This window comes from Giraffa tippelskirchi, chromosome 11 (genome assembly GCF_054371585.1).
Source record: "Giraffa tippelskirchi isolate mGirTip1 chromosome 11, T2T-mGirTip1v1.2.pri, whole genome shotgun sequence".
Taxonomy (NCBI): Eukaryota; Metazoa; Chordata; class Mammalia; order Artiodactyla; family Giraffidae; genus Giraffa; species Giraffa tippelskirchi.
This window is the reverse complement of record NC_137285.1, coordinates 49,096,150-49,109,814: the sequence shown is the minus strand read 5'-3', so window position 1 is coordinate 49,109,814 and position 13,665 is coordinate 49,096,150. Positions and strand designations below refer to the sequence as shown.

The following is a 13,665-nucleotide window of genomic DNA, read 5'->3' as shown; positions in this document are numbered from 1 at the left end:
ACACAGGTAGAATATTTCTCTCAACCTACCATATAGCTTATTCAGGGCTTCAGCCTTTTTAATCATTCTCATCATTTCTCCTTTGAAACATTTCTTCATTAGTAACCCCCTATTTAACTTTGTATGGTCCCTTACTCTTCCCATCTTTCAGCTTTATTCAAAAATGAAAATTGCTTTTTTTTATTTTATTACTTAATGCTTCATGTTCATTATAAGAATTATTAAAAAGTGTAGAAAAATAAACTTTTAAACTTAAAACTTTTTCCATATTCTATCATCTACAGATACCTTCTCTTAATGTTTTAGTAAATACTCCTTCAGAATTTTTCCTTTCCTTTCTTTCTATTTTTGTAGCTTTGTCTTCTATCTATCTTCCTACATGTCAATTTATCATATGTCCACCTCTCTGTAATTTGCTGTATTGGTCAGTAACATGTCATGAACCCTCTTTTATGTAATAAATATTTAACTGTGTCATGATTTTAAATGGCTGCATAGTAAACCCTTAAAAAGACATACCTTAATTAGCCTACTTTTAGAAGGCTAGATTATTAAAAATATTTTTGCTATTGTGTATTATGTGTTGAAAACATTTGCACCAATTCTTAAATTCTGAAATAAGCTAATGATTGTATCAGGCAATTGGAACTATGAAGATCACTCATTAGTGTACCTATGGAAAGCTTCCTATTGCAACCTAATTGTAAGAATTTTGTTTTTTTTAAATCCCCCAAGAAGTATTTTCATTCATTTTTGTTGTCTGTTTAGGGAGAATACACCTTTTAACAATATAGCTTGTAGCTAAAAACTACAAAAGTCAGGTATGAAGTAGCTTATTTGTTAGGAGTGGGGAGGAGAGGGTGAGTAACACCAAGTGTGAGGTTTTAGAAAGAGTATAAAGTTGAAATCCGCTATCTAGAATAACTCAGTCATTCTAGAATAGTATAGGAAGCAGGGCCTGAAAGTACCATTTATTTCATGCCTGTTTGGCTGAAGGCATTATAGATTTTTTTTTTTTTTTAAACTGAGGACCCAGCTCATTCATTTATTCAACAAAACTGTGTTAATGATCTTCCTGGGCCATGGATGAAGCTGGATACTAGCAAGACAGATGAATGATGCTTGTTCTATTCTCAAGATTCTCATGGTCCACAGTGTGGGGTGAGTGGCTGGTTGAATACTGCTGAGGACATTGTAAACAGCATCACCAAGAAAGAGAAATTCTGCTGGCTTCAGACCCCGTGTGCATCCTACTCTGGAACTTTTGGATTTATCATTCAAAACATTTTTTCAAGTTCCAAAACATATCTTGGAAACCTGTACGTTTAGGGTAGGTTGAAAGTCACTCCTTACTATGCTGATTGGAAAGTGGAGAGAAAATACAAAAAGTTCTGGCTAAGGCTAATTCTGAAAGTAGAATAAAGTCCCAGCCCACTTTTCCACACATTGTCCCTTCTTGAGTGTGATCCCAAGTTGGCAGGTGACTATGCATGTGGACATTAAGGGAGGAAAAAAGCTGTCTGCTGTGTCAGGCTAGAGTCACATTTAACAATCTGCATATGATGACCTCAGGATTTGCTTAGAAGATATTTTTATATGACTGTTAGGGCACCACAATCCTTGTTCACTCTTACTGACATACAGGTAATGAAACCGTGGTCTCCTGCATTGCAGGCAGATTCTTTACCAACTGAGCTATCAGGGAAGCCCATACAAAGAACAAGAGATAACTTTTTACTGTCTGAAGATTTTATCCAGTTTCTCAAACTTCAGTGTGCATAAAAATCACCTAGAGATCTGGTTGAAATGCATATTTGTAGTCCTTATTTCTGGGGTGGCATCTGAGATTGTGCATTTCTAAAATGCTTCCAGGTAATGAATGGCAATACTGCTGGCTCATGGTTGGCGCTTTGAGTAGCCAGGACCTAAGACGTCTTCACATATACCAATGAGGCTTCACCTTTGGTAACTTCATCTGTTTGTTTGCAGCTGTGGTGATGGTCCTAAATAGCATGAGTGTCAGCTGGAGCGCCCGGATCCAGATTTTCCTAACCTTTTGCAAGCTCACAGCAATTCTGATAATTATAGTCCCTGGAGTGATGCAGCTAATTAAAGGTATGGACTGAAAAGTAAATGCTTTTTAAAATACATATCTGCTTTTGGTCTCTTCTAACACTAACTTTCGCTTGTACTAGCAGAATCCCTTAATTAGTCTCTGTGCTCATGGAACTTAGACTCTATACTGTCATCTAATTGATTAGAAAGCCTGCAACATTGCAGGGTGAGTTGGTATTTACAGCTGATTGGCAACAAGAGGATTAAGACTGGACCAAGTAGCAAAATAAGGCATCAGTGAATTTTCTCTTGGTCTAAACCGTTTCAGTGAAAACACAAAGTGGAAAAAAAAATAAGCTGTTAGTTTTAACTACAGACAAATTTGTCTTCTTATTTTTACTTTAAAGTAGCTCAAGCATATATTAAAGATTAGAGAAAGAAAAAGATATCTGGAAAATAATGAAAAATAATAAAATATTATTTTACTTTTTGGTAATTATTCCTTTTACCTTGAGAATAGAATTTTGACAGAAGGAGAGTCAGATATAGAAATAGCATTCATAAAAAAACAAGTGCTATCTGACAATAAAAATAGTTGTAAAAATGTATTTTATCGTTACATTATTTTAATGTAAAATCTGGGATTTCTGTAGAAATGTAACACCATTTTCTGGGAGTATTTGCCTTTCCAGAGTTGAGATGGTTGAGAGTGATGTCATTTAGAATTTCAGTTGTTCTAGGTGAAAAGGCACAGGCAATTGCTTGGATTCAGGGGAAATTATTGGGTGAGAAGGAGGTCTGCTGCTGCTGCTGCTGCTAAGTCGCTTCAGTCGTGTCCGACTGCGTGCGATCCCATAGATGGCAGCCCACCAGGCTCTGCCGTCCCTGGGATTCTCCAGGCAAGAACACTGGAGTGGGTTGCCATTTCCCTCTCCATTGCATGAAAGTGAAGTCACTCAGCCGTGTCCGACTCTTTGCGACCCCATGGACTGCAGCCTACCAGGCTCCTCTGTCCGTGGGATTTTCTAGGCAAGAGTACTGAAGTGTGGTGCCATTGCCTTCTCTGGAAGGAGGTCTAGTGAGTTATTTAACTAACAATGGGCACAATAGTAGGAAATAAGTAAGGAAGTAAGAAGAAGTGATAAAGGAGTGATGTGTAACTTTGGCACGTAAAATATTTCATGTTTACATTGATGTTGTCTGTTCCAAGAAAAGGAGTTTATAGAGAAATTTAATGAAGTTGCAAGAGAAGGATTACTCAAGGCAAAAGGAAATACCAAAGTTAAACAAAAAATCATTGCTGATGGTAGAGGCATTAAACAATAACAAAAGTGGAAAGATTTGTCACTCTGTACCTGGGGAAAGGGAACTACTGCTGTCTGTTTAATAAAACCTAGTGGGACATCTTAGAAGTCTCCCAGCTAAATGTTTGCATCAAATTCAGCAACCTCAGCCAACTCAAAATAAACACAATGAAGATCTTTAATACTATAGCTTACACTGAAGGGAAAACATGAACTCACTCTTCTAATTCATGTTGGTCTCCACAGAGCTGGCCTTCTCATACTTTATCTGATCCATTAGAAATGTAGGGAAAGTAATTTATTTTGTTACTGCTTTCCTTTCCTGGGCTAACTCTTTAGATTTCTATAAGGAATTTCTTACATTTTTGGAAAGTTCAGAAACTCTGAGTCATTTAGATTCCAAAAAATGACATACAGTCCTTTAAAATGAAGATTATTTTTTTCTTTTCTCTTTTTGATGTAAGACTGTAGTCAGTTTTTACCACTTAATTATATATGTTTGTGAGGTGAGGTGAGGTGTAGTTGTCCAAATGTTACTGTATTGCAAATTCCTTGAGAGTGGAGGTCATGACATATATTTTTTAGCCTTTTTTTTTTTTGACACTTAAAATAGAATGATCCTTTAATATTTATGGTATTGTTACTGAATCAAGCTTGGGTCTGCTTGCCTGAGGATCAGCAATGCCAATCTACTGACACTAGATTGTGGTGAAGGAAAGCATAGTATTTGTTGCAGGGAGTCAAGCAAGGAGAATGGGCAGCTCATGCTCAAAAAATCTGAACTCTCTGGTAGCTTTTAGGAAAGACTTTTTAAAGAGAGTATGAGGGAGGTCACAGGGTGCCTGATAAGCTCCTGCACAATACTCTGATAGGTTGATGATAAAGATGAGGTCACAGAGGTCAACATTATCAATCCTTAGGTTCCAGCCAATATGGGGGCTATGTGATTGTGGTCATCTTGCAGTTAGCTTCTTCCTCCTGATACAGGCTTTAGTATCTGGGAAACAACTCAAGGATAGGACTCAGGATGTTATCTGGAGCCCTAAGGAACAACTGATGGTAGTGGTAGTTTAGTCACTAAGTTGTGTCCGACTCTTGTAACCCCACAGACTGTAGCCTGCTAGGCTCCTCTGTCCAAGGGATTCTCCAGGCAAGAATCCTGGAGTGGGTTGCCATTTCCTTCTCCAGGGGATCTTCCTGACCCAGGGATCAAACCCAGGTCTCCTGCATTGCAGGCAGATTCTTTACCAACTGAGCTACAAAGGAAGCCCAAGGAATAATTAAGCAACCTTAATTTTGCTTTATAGCTAAACTATAACTCTTTTATCTTTCTTGACTGCTTTCGTTTGTTTCTGCATTTTCTCACTTCTCTGATTAAAATCGCTCTTTGAAACTCAGGGAAGCCTAGTAGGCTAAAACTTTTCTACAAACAAGTGGCAGGGGACGCGGCAGAGGTCTGTCCCCAGTTTCATTATCAGTGCTTAATGTGACCAGGTTTCCTTATATATCTCACTTAACAGAGAAATGACCTGGGGAATTTACCACATTTAAATGAAGTTAAATATTTTGGAGAGTATTCTTAGCAGGTATATTTACTCTATTACTATAAAACAGTGGTATTTCTTTGTCTCTAACTTATCATATATTTTTAACATTAATACAAAACTTCAAGAGGAGAAAAATTTTACTTACCCAGACTGTACATTTGTTCTAATCTAATGAGATTCAGAAAATAATTGTATGTTCTATATTCTCTTATGAGGATTTGTTAAACTTTCCTTTGAATCTAATAACTTTCATCTTCTTGAGATCTCTGTTATGCAGCCAAATACTCCTGAAATTTGGAAACAGCTCTCTTTTGTAACACTTTGTGCTCAGGATTCAGTCTTTACAAAGTTTGTTATCTTTTATTGAATATTCAGTATTGCATTTTTAGCAATATTGTCCCATAAGGCCTAGGAGACCACAGATCATGATAAAGCAGTGTACAGCAGATGTTTTTAATCTGGGTCCCAAGACTCATGTTTTTCTTCTATGAGGACACAGAGATGTTTTAGTAAAACAGATATTTCTAAATTGACAGTGTCATTTTAAAAAACGAGATATATTTGGGAATTGGATGTTTTGAGAGAAAGTCATTTAGTGGATAACACAATATTTTCCATTTTTGGCCTCAAAACTCACACACCATATTGATATATACTTTGTTGTCTGGAAACTGCAAACAAAAACTGAGATTTAAGTATGGAGAGAGTTTTATGTACACCATCTACCTCCCACCCCCCTTTTATTTACTTATGTGATGGCCAATTTTGAAACAGTCATATTTCCCATTTAGATAATCTCATTTGCTATTTTCTTTGGGAAACAGAAACTCATTATGCTTTACTTTGAATATTGACTAACTAAATCTGAATTTCTAGTTTTTAATTATCCAAAAGATATAGAAGAAAAGTCGCATCACAAAGAGGAGAAAACTGTGATGCATAAAAGCACTCAGTATACATGTTGATGCAACAATGTGTTTAAACCTATTTAGAGTTCAATATAGTTTCTTTTCCATGCTTCTAGAAGGAAACAGTGCCATTCTCTAGGTAAGGGTCCGTAGACCTTCTCTGTAAACGGGCGGATAGTAAATGTTTTCAACTTGGTGTGCCATGTGATCTCTGCGACAATTACCAGCCCTATTGTTGGAGAGTAAAATTAGCCATAGACTGAGGGTATCTAGGTAAATAAGTGAGCCCAACTGTGCTCCAATAAGTTTTTCTTTATAAAACAAGCTTGGAAGTGCCAAGCAGATTTGTTTTCACAGCATTTTGCAACCCCTATTGGTATCTAATGAACTGTAGGGAGAAAGCAAAAAAAGCAAGTTAAATGATGTGAGAAGGTGGTTCTGGAGTTTCATGCTACCTCCTCATTGAAGATAGACCCTTGAATAATTCTTCCCAAGCACTGTATTATCATCACTGTTGAGAATTATATCACACTCCTAAAAACTATAATTTACAGATGATCCTTTAGTCTTCTTCCATGGTGAAACTCTGTTAAGAGCAGAGGCATGCTAAAGCAAGGGATTGTTTTTGAAATGTTGTTTTCCTCTTTGCCATGATTTTATTAAAATAAATATGAAGTAGTATTGGTGGCAATCAGCATATGTTTGGGATTCCTTCTCTATAATGGATACAGCATTAATAGGTAAAGTTGGAAATGAGCAGAGAGTAAGAAAGCTAGACCTGAAACTGTATAGTTCATCCTCAAGCCCCCTTCCCCCCGTTTTCATGTTTATGGTTAAAGAATGAATAATAACCAGCTCTTGAAAAGTCCTTAATCTTTCTATTCTTATTTCAGGGCAAACACAGTATTTTAAAGATGCCTTTTCAGGAAGAGATGCAAGTATTATGGGATTGCCACTGGCTTTTTATTATGGAATGTATGCGTATGCTGGCTGGTAAGTTGATATCACTATCAACTGGTGATTTGGATGGTTCATTAATTCCTTCAAGTACTTCAAGTGCCAGGCAAGGTGCTAGGTAATTGTGAACAGCCATATTTCAGCATGATATGCTGTCCTTGAAGAGAGGAAGGTAATGTGGCCCCCTTCACCAGCCCAATCATTGTGTACGCAACTTAACACAAACATCACTGAGGTTTCCAGTCAAGGCAGGTACTAGATTTAACCTGATAATGTAAATTTAACATGATAATGTAAAAAATAAACAAATGCTGGGTCTTAAGAACCAATACAAATCATTTATAAGTATGGATCAGTAAGGGCATAATAGTGCCAAAAGCCATTAAAGAGTAGTACTTTGTTTGTCAAAAAAGCCTTCCAAGCTGAAGCTCCAAGGTCTATGCAAATAGTGATTAGTTGATTTTTTTTTTTCTACCTTCTTATGAGAAAGAAAGAATTCAAATATAGAAATAAGTCACATGTTCCCAGGAGGTAAAATGGTACTCTAAAAGCAAGAAGGGGTAAATGGGATGGCAAAATCAGATGTACTAGATAATCTGCTACATTTTAAAGGACTTTATAAATTTCTTCAAATTTCCTCAACATTTGAAAACAAAAAATGCAGAAAAGATTAATAAAACCACAGTGCCACAGGTACATTTCCATGGATCCATGTCAAACTGTGATGACATTCTGGTTGAAGCATTAAAACTTTGTATTTATGTCCTGTTTTGTTTAGGAACTTGAATAACAATAACCATGGTTATGAGTGGGAATTTTTTCTAATTAAATTTTATTGATCTAGTAAGATTCAGTTGAGGTGATTATTTCAAGAAATGCCACTAGAAATGCCGTTATTTAAACATCAAAATGATTGTAGTAAAATTAAATTTCAGTTTTGAAGTAATTAGTAGCAATATTTCTTTTAAAAAAAATTATTTATGGAGCTAATTGTACAGTTGCAGTGAGGATGTTCTATGAGCCTAAAAAAGCAACAAACTACACTAGCTTAAAATTATGTAAATGCATCTCAAATACAAACACAATTTCTTTTTGTTTCTTTAGTTTTTAGAATCTTACTCTCTAATGCATGGAATATAAAAATATATTTTTCAATAAATGAAATTTTTACCCTATTGATCTCACTAAATTATGGAAATTCAGAGCACTAGAGGAGGATTAGGAGAGTAAAGGAACTAAAAATTTTAGCATGGCATCTGAAGCATAATGTTTGAAGTTCTTAGAAAATTGTAGCTCTGAAGAGTCTAGCATAAAATATTTGTGTGCTTTTGGAATATTTTAATAGCCATTGTGTATGTGCGTTAGTCTTAGTATTTCTGAAGTCTTTTTATTTTTGTCCAAAGCACAATGTGGTGCTGAGCAAGAAAAAAAAATTAAAAAAGGAGTTGTGCTCCCAGGGTTAGCAGCGGAATCATCTATTCTATGGCTATTCAGCCTGATCAGAGCTCCAGAGCCCTGGGGCAGCAGCCAAGCCCTGGGAGGGTCACCAGGAGGGGCCAGAGCAAGTTGGGGAGGTGACAAAAGCTTTCAGTGAGAGCCAAGTGTTGGGGGCTTGGTAGTATTCAATTAGGAATGTGGAATGTGGAGATCCTCATGAGGGAGTTTTGATTAATTCTATTGAATGAAGTTTCTTTTGCCTGTGAGTGCCATGCATCTGTTCCCACGGAATGTTAAAATATTCTTCTACCCAACTCACTCCCCTACTACAAGGGCTGAATACTCAAGTCACCTGCTTTATGGAGAGCAAATCTTCTCCACTTCTGTAAGCTTTTGAGGGCTGATAGCTTTCTCCAAGTATAAAGAGCCTTTTCATTTTGAATTATCTTATTATCTTAATCTTTAGTTTTGTTGATGCTAAACCCAAAATGTTACTCTTGTTAGAAAGATTTTAAAAAGACAATTTCGGTGATGTAAACAAGAGTCCAGAGAACTTAAAAATGAGGTGGAAGACAGGAAGCTTTCATGGGATGAAGAGTAAGGAACAAAGAAGAGAAAAATGGAAAATGAATGTAAAACAAGGAAAAAAGTATAGAACCCAGAGATGACTTGGAGATTAGTGTTGGAGATTAGTGGTTCCATCTTAGACATAGAAATTTATTTCAATACTCTGTTTACAGGGCAAATGGGGTTTAAATGAACCCTTGTTTATATTATACTTTTCCTCATAGAATTCTCATGTCCATGTCCTATTTTAAAGAACAGGAAACTTGGTTTTCTTATATTCTAGAGGGTTCAGTCATAATATAAGGCATCAAGGTTAGGATTTTAAATGAATGTTATCTGATACAAGTGATTTATGTATGGGGCAGGTAAGTAACTGTATGTCTCCAACAGCTGTTCAGCTACCTGAATCCTGCTTTGCAGGTAGGTAGAAATAACCTGCTTGTTAATATGTGGCCATCTGTCTTAGAAAAAGGGAGCTGTGTTTAGAAGAAATAGTCTGCTGTTTTGGAATTCCAGAGGAAAAAGTTAATATCTGGATATAAATGGAACAAGATGGAAACTAAAAGAGTGTCCAAAGCGGGAGTTATTTAGTCACTTTCCAAACATGATCCTGCCTCTCTGACCTTTCTTTGTCTTTCATGATGGAATGAAAAGACTGTGTTGTGGAATTATAAGCAGGGCACCATAAATGAGCCTCCATTCCCTGTGCTCTTGCCCTGACAATGTTTGATGCAAAAATAAAAGTGTAGGGGGCATTGCAAATAAGGAGACAGAAGCAGTCATTGTCCTCAGAACTTAACCACCCACAGTGTAAGTAAAAGCAGCAGGACCCTTGTTGTCTGGGAGGCCTTGCTCAGTTAGCAAGTCACCACCTACCCATTGACTAGGAAAAGACATGGCCAGACCTTGGATGTGAATAGAGCAGGCTGTTGGTTTATGAGGAGTGCTGGACCTTTTTAGAATGATTAAAACTCCTTCACAGCAACACGACTGGGGGAAAGAAATCATTAACCCAGCCAGGTCACGGAGTTGGGTCAGAACAACTTTAATATTATTGCCAACGTCTGCGTTCAGAGAAATATGTCAGTTTCCCTGTGGCCCAGGGGAACTCAACCAATTTCAGTCCCATATCCTGATCCAAAGCTAAATATTGCTTGGTGGGATTTTTTTTTTTTTTTGATCCATGTGATAGGACATAGTTTTCATTGTGTCTTTTTTTTTTTTTTCTTTTAAATCTTATCCTCAGTGGATTTAGTCTTCTAAAGCATCTGCTGGGATAATTTTGTAGCATTGTGTCAAATCTAATCTAAAGAATAAGCTTCTTTTTAAAATAATTCATAGTTGGGTATTGGAATGCATTGCCAGCTTTGCAGTGCCTTTTATACGCAATCATGGAAAAGCTGGAACAATAGATCTTGTGAACATTCTCTGGAGAACTTGAGTAGATGTACAGAGAATGCTATGGACGCATGACTGGAGACTAGGGGAGCATAAAGGTATATTTCCCACAGGATGTGAATATTTGGACCAAAATAAGAAGCTTTCTCCTTCCCTCCCTGCTACCATGTCCCAAGTCCTTTCCTTTTCTCTATGGAACATAATTGAAATTGGTTTCTTTTTTCATAAATATTTCCTTTCTTTCCTTAACATTGTTGGAAAAAAATCGGTTTCTAAAACAACTGTTTAGAAGGAACTGGCTATTTTTGAAGTGAGAAGCCTGGAAGTGTTTCTAAGTGTGTGTGTGTGTGGTTTTTGTGTGAGGTTTTTTTTTTTTCCCCCTTGGTTTTTTGTTTTGTTCATTTTCTTCTTGTACTTCCCATTGCCTTGGGCTTATAACAAACGCATCAAATCCCTCAGAGTGCATATTCCAGATATAAGTATTGATTGTTGCTTGCCTTCCTGGTATAACTACAACCTCTATTTTTAGAAAATTACTTTCTAGTGATTAAAAAATATCCTTGGCTGCTAACCTTTTAGATCACCTTTGTTGCTACTGTTCTCTCAGATATTCAAATGTTTCTGCTTCGCACATAGTCCTTAAAATATCAGACACCTTAACTTTATTAAAAGATAAACTGAGTCATATTAAAATTTTTAAGAGTTTGAGAAAAAATTGATATGAATTGACAGCATCCTATCTAGCAGATAGAAAGGAACTCCAGGGAGCTGTACAAAAGAGAAAGCTTTTTATAGGCTGAAAAGGGTGGGAACAAAGAAATTATACTAAGCTAAAAAACAGGTTGGTTATTACGGAGTTATTTTCATTTAGGGGATAGCAAGAGTCTACCAGAATACTTAAATAATGCAATTCCTAACGGACTGGTTTTGGATTCCATTTATGGGAGATCTGAAACTTTAACTGAATTATGTTTTGGTTTGGTGACACCAGGCTTAAGCATAAATGACTCCATCTTGGGCCTGTTGTCTTGGTTTTTTACAACTATGAGCATCAATTGCCTGCTTGTGAATACAGATGGAATAAGACAGATTTTCTCATCTTTGTTTTAAGTTATGAGATACTTTAAGTATGTGAGAGGCTGATGGACTAATATTCTAGTCACTTGGTTTTAGATTATATAGAGAATTTGTCCCTATTGACCCATGTTTCTCTGGACCTGTGTAATGGCTATTTTATCTTCTAAGGAATAATAAGAACACAGAAGAGTACAATGCAAATATGACTTTTTCACTTTGTGGAGATTTTCTAAGCCTCTGAAGTGAAGAAATGAAAGGTCTTTGTCCTCATATGTCTAGCTCTATTCATTATGACCCCTTAGTTTTCCCATCTTCATGATTTGGTTATCCATGTGTGCATATCTGAGGAGTCTGCTGCATCTTGGAACCTTGAAAGAGAACTTTAAGGGCTTTAAAGGGTCTCCAGCAGTCCTTTTAGACTGGAAAAAGAAGTCAAAGATGCGAGACAGCCAACATTCCTGGGTGGGATAAGGAGAGTTATAAAGTGAAGGAAAGGAATCTGAATTTTTCTTGGGCCATAAGTTTAGGGTAATATTTGCAACCCTATGGGACTAGAAAGTGAAATAGCATGTGTCTAGAACGCTTCTTGTCATGTAAGAGATGACAAAAGTGTTCAAGTCTTGGGGGAAATATTCAAAATGTTTTATTCTTTAGTGTCAGTTTATAGTGTATACTAACAATGGACCTAAAATTAGCTGCCTAAATATACAAAAAAATTGGCAACTTCATAGTTACTATTATGTATAAGGCATATTTACCTCATATTGTTCTCATAGTTGCCTTATGACTTGAGATTATTTGGATGGGGTGCATATTGGAAAACTGAATTGAAAGGAAGAAGTGCAAATTGAGAATTTATTATCTTTTATCCCATTTTTTATTTCCTTTTTTCCTCTGTGTTCATATCTAGTAAGCCAATTCCCTAAAACTGAGAAATGTCATTATCATACTTCTATTTTCCTACAAGTTTTTGTTGACTTGTCACCCCTACTGAAATCTAGATTTCCCAGAAGCCAGAGGCCATCTTGTTCTTACCCTCTGTTCTCACTCCCTGGGCACCCTTTGTACTGCAGAATACTAAGCTGTAGCTCGTATCCCTGTGCATATAGAACTTTACCACACCCGCATGTGTGTGTGCTGTACTCCACCTGGAATGTCCTTATGCCATTTCACCAGGGCCAATAGTTAAGCATTTTTGAAGCCTCAGCTTGGGTGATGCCTCCTCTCAAAAACTTTCTATGACCTGCCAGTCTGGTTTTGACCTCACCCCTGGTTCCTGGTAACCTGGACATGCTCTAGCATTGCCTCCTGTGTTATATCCACAATGCACCATTCTATGAACAATGAACTCTTTAAGGAGAGGGATTATAGATTTCCTACTTTTATTTCCCCAGTGACTAACACATAATAATCTCATATATTGCTGGAATGCAATTAGGAATCCAAAAATGGTAAAAAATAATAATAATAATAATTTAATAATAAACATGTCTCTACCCTATAATCCAGTGATCATATTATGAGTATATGCCCAAGAGAAATGATTGCATGGCCCCCGAAAGGACATGCACAGGCATATTTATGGTATCCATATTTGTAATAGCTATAAATTGGAAATAATTCAAATACTCATCAGTGGTAGGCTGTATGGTGTTACAGTCATACAATGAAAAGCAACAATAAAGAATGATGAAATACTGCTAAATATAATAACATGGGTGAGAGCCAACAGATATAAACTCCAGCAAAAAAAACAGACACAAGGTAATAAATACTGCATAATAGTTATACAAGCAGATATTAGTCTATTGTAATGAAATGAGCAAAACTAATCTATAGTGATAGAAATCAGAATAGTGGTTGCCTTTATAGGAGGGTGAAAGAGATGATTGCAAAGGGCCTTGAGAGAACCTTTAGGGTGCCAGAAATGTTTTATGTTTTGATGTTTGTTTTGGTTGTGTAGGTATATGAATAAATAAAAATTTATCATTATACATTGAGATTTGTTTGCTGTTTATACATTATGCATATTTACACATTTACTGTTTACATACTGTTGACATGTTTATACATTAAGATTTGTTCACTGTTTACTAATCAGTTTGCTGTTCATGTCATACCTCCACAAAAAAAAAATTAAGAAATAGAAAAGAACTCCATAAATACTGTTTAATAGAAAAATAAATTGCGGGAGCTTTTAGTGTTGGAGAATTTCATCTTAGGTTATTTGTTTATAAAGTTTTTATAATTCTGAGTTTGATTATAAATATTTAAAATGTGAAACTTTGGATAGTGATCATGAAGTTTATTAATGGTTTGTAATCTATGTATGCCTTTTTAGGTTTTATCTCAACTTTGTTACTGAAGAAGTAGAAAATCCTGAAAAGTAAGTAGTTATATTTACTGTGAAATATT

General features: G+C 36.1%; 1 protein-coding gene across 2 annotated transcripts in view; it reads left to right on the top strand.

Moving 5' to 3' along the window:
- Positions 1 to 13,665, top strand: part of SLC7A11 (solute carrier family 7 member 11) — a 979,966-nt gene that overhangs the window by 682,355 nt on the left and 283,946 nt on the right. For both annotated transcript variants that reach the window (XM_081540538.1, XM_081540539.1), the window contains exons 4-6: positions 1,990 to 2,115; positions 6,708 to 6,807; positions 13,592 to 13,636. In XM_081540538.1, coding sequence (XP_081396664.1) covers positions 1,990 to 2,115; positions 6,708 to 6,807; positions 13,592 to 13,636 — 271 coding nt within the window. The remainder of the gene's footprint in view (positions 1 to 1,989; positions 2,116 to 6,707; positions 6,808 to 13,591; positions 13,637 to 13,665) is intronic.